Source organism: Trachymyrmex septentrionalis, unplaced genomic scaffold (assembly GCF_001594115.1).
Source record: "Trachymyrmex septentrionalis isolate Tsep2-gDNA-1 unplaced genomic scaffold, Tsep1.0 scaffold423, whole genome shotgun sequence".
NCBI lineage: Eukaryota > Metazoa > Arthropoda > Insecta > Hymenoptera > Formicidae > Trachymyrmex > Trachymyrmex septentrionalis.
Window position 1 is genome coordinate 41,034 of NW_017305594.1, and position 7,568 is coordinate 48,601.

Below are 7,568 nucleotides of genomic sequence, written 5' to 3' on the forward strand. Positions count from 1 at the left end.
ATTTTATTTTTTAATACATACATATTGTATTAAAAAGCGTACATATGATGGATTGTGTACCTTATCTGCATATCTATGTATTTTATACTCAATTACTGTTATTAATGAAATAATATAGGCACATGTTATGAGTATATTGATTTAATAAAACGTTAATGAAATAATTAAACTATCAAAGTGCGCTGAGATTAACGTTTATCTGTATTTTGCCTATTTGTTGCATATGTCTAAAAGTATTGTAATTCTGCGAAATCCATCTGAAAAATATTAAATAAATCTTTATAATATAATATATTTATTATAGTATAAATATAATATACCAAACAATACAGCTGTAAAATCTCAAATTTTGTCATGTCATAAAAATCAGAAATATTTGGTTTAACAAAAAAGTGTATTTAATTATATACGTTGATATTAAAACCATTTTTCTCATACATTAGAAAAGATCTATTATGGATTATATACCGAAATTAAAATCATTAGGACGGACAAAGCTCCGCTATGGATCTGAAAAAAAATGCTTTCATTATACTTAATGATAATATTCATATTAAATTGAGAACAATTAGTATAAAAAGATTTTAAGTATGTAAATTAACAATGAAAAATGTAAAAATGCAGTCAATTGAGAAATGACTTCAATATTATGTTGTTGATTAGATATTTATATTATTTACAAAATTAAATGTAGAAATATTTATTCTATTATATACAGGGCCGGCAACTTATTTCGCCTGTCGGTGTAAAATTTTTGACTGATGAAAAAAGGGGATGGGGGAGAGGGAGAAGGAAGAATACAAAATCATCGTTTTTTTATGTACTCTTTATTGCCGACCCCATTTTTAATATTGCGAATTGCGACGCTCGATTCGATAAAGGATCATTTATATTAACTGCAACCCTATGCCATAATTTGTAAGAATTGATTAATCACATTCGAGTATTCCTCTCTCATTCTACTGTAAAAGAGAAATGCTTGATTGCGATTAGTCAATTCTTACAAATAATGCCATACGATTATGTTTGTATACGTATATGATCTCTAAAAGTTGAACCTCTGTTATATGTGCAGTTATACTGTCGAAAATTGCAAAATGGTAGAGGACTTTCCGTCTCAGTCCGCTCTACATGTCCATGAACTCCGTCAGAATTATCGGACACCCTGTATATGCTTATACTTTTAATAAATATTGGACGTACCTGGCAAACGGAACTATATCCAAAGTGAAAAGGTCCGATGCCAAATTTTACTTCCCTTAGTTTTATTTGCAATATAAATTGGAAAATCTGATTAAAATAAACAATTGAATAAACGTTAGATATACACTATCTTTTACAAAAATTTAGATATTAATATAAATTCTATTAAATGGCCATATAAAAAATTAAGACATTATTATAAATCATCAATTATGTTACATTGTTAGATATCAAAGGAGCAACCTAATCTCTCTTAAGTTAAATAATATTTTATTATTTTTAACTTTAAAAAAAAAAATATATATATGTGTGTCAAATTCAATCAATTTTTCAGTTTCAAAGTGTAAACAGCGTTTATATTAATAAATGATTTGATACAAATTACAAATATTTTTTTGAGTTACATCATACAGCTTTAGTGTTTTACAATTAGTTAAGTTAACATAGTGAAAAAAATCAGTGGCGATCTATACAAACGATTGAAAACAACTCAAATATAATTGATCAACGTTACAAATTTAACAATGTATTCTTTTATATATTTTAGGCTACTTATACATATATAGTATAATCGATAAATTTTAAATATTCAGTCTCGGCATATAAAATAAAAAAAAAATTTATAAAGCTTTTTCTAGCTTCTATATCCTTAGCTATAATGTTAGTATGTAGTGTACACGAGTATTCTAAAATATATAAGGATTTAATACAATTTTCGTTTTATAATGTCTCAATATTTACATAATTGTTTTATAAAATTTATATATGTATCCAAACTTTCATGAGCGCTAGTAAAATTACGCATAGAATAGTTAAAATTTTATATAATATTTTATTGTAATTATTTACCTGCTCACCCAAGTTCTCATCGAGATTATAATTGGATAATTTGTGAAGAATTCTTATTGTCTCGTTTATCTGAAATTGTTTTTATATAGTATGATTTCATTAAACAATTGTACGCGATTGCGAGTTGGCATTTCGATTAAGCGTGATAGACGTTGCGGGTTGCGATTTATTGTACAAGATTTCACTTTCATATGGCGCAACTGAAGGAGGAATTCGTCTAACGAACCGTATACTTGTAAGTTACGTAGATCTGCATAAATGAAGACTTAATATGCATGGATTATATGTTGCCCCGTTTATTTTATTAATTCGAATTGATTCAAAATATATTCAGATTATGCTGCAAAAATGTAAAGGGCTGAAATATTACTATTACATCGATGTATGCGGTAAAATTCATTACATATCAAATTAGAAATAGAATTTATCTAAATATAAAATTATAGTAATTAACTTAAATTATAATTTCCGGTTGGATTAATATTTCAGTTCTCTTTACTTTCTATATTTTTACACCTGTTTGGAGTAACTCTGCCTAGTGTTGCAAAATACTTGTAATAAAAAAAAACCACGAATTCGTCGGAAGGAAAAAAAGATTTACATTAAAGCCTGCTCAATCTACGTAGTAAGTTGCGTAACTCACACATACAAATGATTCCTCTCTGCGAATCGCTATATATTTTTAAGAAGTTACAGGAAACTGACTTCAAACTTGATCTTTATGACTTTCCAATGTAAATATCAAACTGGACATTTTATATATTTAGTGATACGTTTTGATTTTTACGGTTCTGCGAACCTATGAGTTTCCGTACATGACGCAATTGGCACGATTGTCCGGTGTTATGGCGTTTTGGGATCACAGCGCGGCCCACGAATTATGCGTTATCAATTAAATTAAGATTAGTGGTACCATACCCACTCCTCATTCGTTCCTCTTTGCTCGAGCGTGTGCGTAAGAAGCTCTGAATTACAAGTGCATTGTCTCGCAGACACCGATTACAAGTTCCTAATTTCGCTCGTTGGAATCACGCGAGGAAGATATTTCTGTTTGAAGGCGTTTTCGTCATCAGCGAGCGATGGGATTTCTCGCATTATCGCGATACGTCCTGATCCTCATATCTTTTCGAAAAATATCTTCCCCAAGAATCCCAAAACATCCCCTAACTCTACTGTATCTGTTAGACTCTGTACCATTACTGCATGTCAACCGTCAATAATACCGTCAACTATATACATTATACATGCTAGCAAAAATGCTGTACCATACGTTACGAAAATTAAGAAAAAGAAAAAAAAACGAAGTAAAGTGATCGCTATGTAATAAATCATACCGGCAGTTCCCTTAGTGCAGCGGCCGCCTTTCCTACGACGACACATATCATACCTGTTTTGCGGAATAAAAATCGAGAGTATGAAATCATCAGAGAGAATAAAACGTAAGATTTATAATAAACATTATCGTAACGCAAAAAAGAGAAACGAGAGAGTATCGAAGTTAATTATTGAATGCTTCTACGTGGAATTCAACATTCATTTACGATGTATTCGCGCTTCTCTCATTTACGTCGTGTAAAGTTAGTGAATGCTCGTTGGATTGACAAATAAATGAAAAGTATGGATCATCAGAGAGGTTATCGTTTTCTGGCAGGCACTTTCGTGACTTGCCGTCAAATTACAGCACTGCACGTAGGCCGTTTTACGGATCGGGCACTCTTACTTTGTGACAGCGACGGCAATGTCGTATACAGGAAGTCTCCTCTCCCGGAAAAGATATTTGCCCATGTCTGTCAGAGCGGCTGCCGAGTCAATTGCGTCTCTTCCCACGCGATTCCTTTCTAAATACGGTGTCGCGTCTCGTCCCTGAGTATAATACAATTGATCTTATTTATATTTAGATGCACCTGCAGCTTCAATCTTCAAAGATCGTTTTTTTTTCTCAATAATTATTAAGTTTGATAAGTAGAGCTTACATATTATTTTAAGAAAAGATCTGTCGATGTGTAGATTATAATATATGTATATAAACTAGGGTATTAATTTTACTACTGTCTCTTACACGTGAAATAATTATTCCCGCTATACTGATACGTATTTTTGGCCCCTTCAGTAATTTGTACCTCAGATCAACTCCGTTCCAAAAGGACACGAAGTATCTCTTTATCTGCACGTTATCGCCACCGTGCAATCTGAAAAGAGAAGATCCGTTTCATCATTGAGAGAAGTGAGTTAAGAGAAATTATAAATGTCACTGCAGATACACGGAATATTCGTATAAGGAAAAATAACAGTTACGGCCTGTATATACTCGCGCTTCACAAAGATGATATTAGTTGACTCTCTCTCTCACCTGTACCCATCGTAATCCACAATACAAAGGATTTCCGGGTAAATGACGTACGGTGCTTCGCGTCTCGATCTGCTATTAATCGAGCGCTTAATCCTATATCTCTTGACTAAGCGATCTGGTTCCATAAGCGCTGAAAACATTTGTATTTATATTTGCAGTCTTAGGATTTTTTTAAAATCAATTTTTAAACTGCCAACTCAAATAAGATCGAAAGTGAAAGTTTCGACGTATATTCCACTCACAAAAGTCACTGTACTCGTCGCTGATAGGTCGATCCATTTTCCTGAAAACGATATGATGACTTGTGTGTTCCAAGTCCTCGCTATTAGTTATGTTGGGCAGTAGTTTGGGTTCGTAAAGAGTTGACGCTTTGCTCACTACTTCTTGCAGAACCCGTTCTGGCAGTGGCCGGATAACTAATTCTGAACCGATGGTTCCATCCTGAACGAAAAGATGTACACTTAATTAATCACGTAATTAATTATTCTATTAAACAAACATAGTCATTCATCAAATGAGTATAGAATCAAGTGTCATGGGAATGTCCGACTTCGGATTACAAAATTTTATTTTAATTCGATGCAAATTAAAAAAAAACTTATTTATATGCATATTATGTCTCTAATTTATTATTTTTAATTAGTAATGAATTTGATTAGTACTTTTTTAATTAGTAATATTTTAGATGTAAAGCGAAATTTTGTTCTTAATATTCTCTTTCTTTCTTCTTTTTTGAAGGCTGTAATGTCAAAATATCATCTCGAGAAATGATTCAAGCGACTAGCTGATTATATTATATATATAATATTCAAATAGTTTACATTCAAATGTATCGCAGCATAAACTTTCTCGTAATTAACAGTGACTATAATTGTACCTAATAATAGTTTTTCTAAACGTTACTGCGATGTGTTTAACTGATAAATATAAAACATTTCTTCTCCTATATAAACTTTGCAAGTAAAAAGTTAAAACATAATAATAATAATAAATCAAGAAAAATATGACGTGAGAACAAACATTGTGTAATGAACAAACTTGAGCAAAGAGATTAAAAATTAATAATCCCGCCATATAAACTTCGAAACGATTCGAAGTGATTAATCTTAAGTTTGATCGCTGAAACACACTCTCGGTGTGTATAAACACTATAAACCGGGCCCAATACCCATAATTATTAGACGACTCATGCCTGCTCTCGAGTCTCTCTCCGAATTGTGCAAGATTTGAATAATACTGCAAATATCGCGGTATATGAATCACGGCGCGTTAGTTGAGGGGCATGTTAAATCGAGCGTTTCCATCCAAGTCGGGGCGCCGAGTATACGTTTTACGGCGAGTTGAATTTACTCGGTATTCCCGATCTGGACTCGATCGCGCCGCTCGATCTGCAGTCTGCGAGAGGTGCACTGGTCAGATCTCGAGAGAGGGGGAGTGAAAGCGAAAGGTCAGGCCAGCACGGGGTCACTTAGAACAACGCTTTTACGACGCGTTATGTAATCAGACCGGCATTATGTATACGTGACCGCGCTTGGACGACATATTATATGTCTTTGTCTTCATTAAAATTTCATTGAAACTCCTACGCGCGAAAATCACCGTCGAAGCCGTCTGAGAAATCAATTCCGTCCATGGATCCATCGGATCCCCTGAGTGAACGAGAGGTTTTTTTTCTTTTTTGTGACCTAACAATTAACTTTCACGACTCCCGCAAGATACAACGCGTGATTGTAATGTAATATGTCCGTGCTCTCGCCCGCGCACCAGTTATATTACTCGTATTTGCATCGCGAGTAATGATCTCGCGCGTAATAGCGCAATTTAGATCGTCCCGACCTTTCGGATAAAGCATGCGGACGTGCAACGCACGTAGCGTGGTTGCTTGCGAAATTCAATTCTGTTTCGCTGAAGAAAAAAAAAGAAACATCAGGAGTAACAAGCAATTAAGATTAATTGAGAAGTGAAGGGACAATCAATTGGTGCAATCAACTTGCCTCATTTTTAATTTATGTATAAGAATTTTCTTCGTATTATTTTCTAATTCTTTTTTTTTTAAGTCTTGCCCCTTAATACAAAAATTTGCATCCTCAACATTTTTTTGAAAAGGCTTTTTCTAAGCGTATGAGAATTTACATCGCATTCTATTCTTCAAAAACTTAAGCTTAAAGTTTGCAATCTTGTAACCTCTCCTCGATGGAATCGCGAATATAATTATCATATTTAGTGACGTGGATAAATCTCGAAGATTTCACGAGAATTATACGTGATAAATGCTAATACGGGGAAAATATCTCATACAGCTGATTCCTTCTTAGAGGTGCAATTAAGAGAGCTTTGTAAGAGAAATCAAGTCACGCTTGTTTAAACGCGAAATTATTAGGAATACAACGGTTCCTTCGTTCTCTCTCTCGAAATTGCAGACTGCGGCGAAAGGTAGGACGCATACAAGTTTATTGGCTTCTGTCCCGTAGACACAATACCCTTCACGCGAGACTTCGTTCTGACTAAGGCGAGAAAGACGTCGATTGCGAATATAAGAAAATGTCAAAACCATGGCATCACCATGGTATTTAGGTAACTTTCATGCCGCAGCGGTATACATAACGACATCATTTGATTCAAAATTATCTACACAATGGACTGTAAAATTATAATTTCATTATAATCTTCATTGTAGTCTTTTCAAAATTAAATGAGGAATAATATTATTACGCTTATTTCGCAGAAAGATTTGTTTCTTTCGTCATTGTTTAAAATAAAAAGAGTATTATAAACGCCTTCAACAAGTTTTTCCACAAGATTTCATCTCAGATTTAAGCAAGCGATGCGACTGCTTGCTAAATATACGGCTAGCCTTACTCATCTGCTAGAACAGTTTACGACTATTTTGTGCGGATAACAAAACTTGGTAGATGTCCATAAAATATAGACGCCATAACTCACGATGGAACAACGTATTCGATAGAACAACATGCCAGACACTCGTTCTAACATTTTAATTACTTGTAATAAATCTCCATTGACTCACGCATCACAAATCTCATGCGATTCATCGTATACGCGATCACTGAATTTCATTCCCGCTTGATTATGAATTGTTCTTGCGGTAAAATAAACAATTTAATAAAATTTAAAAACCCAAAAGAGAGAGAGAGAGAGAGAGAGA

At 33.5% G+C, this 7,568-nt stretch overlaps 1 protein-coding gene across 1 annotated transcript; it reads right to left on the bottom strand.

Moving 5' to 3' along the window:
• Positions 1-660: 660 nt before the first annotated feature.
• Positions 661-4,844, bottom strand: LOC108751247 (venom metalloproteinase 3-like). The gene is made up of 7 exons (XM_018491335.1): positions 4,645-4,844; positions 4,403-4,532; positions 4,112-4,241; positions 3,773-3,915; positions 3,387-3,439; positions 2,053-2,121; positions 661-1,290 (listed from the first exon to the last, which is right to left on the bottom strand). The coding sequence occupies exons 1-6, from the start codon at positions 4,679-4,681 to the stop codon at positions 2,078-2,080; spliced, it is 537 nt and encodes a 178-aa protein (XP_018346837.1). The 5' UTR covers positions 4,682-4,844; the 3' UTR covers positions 661-1,290; positions 2,053-2,077.
• Positions 4,845-7,568: the final 2,724 nt, after the last annotated feature.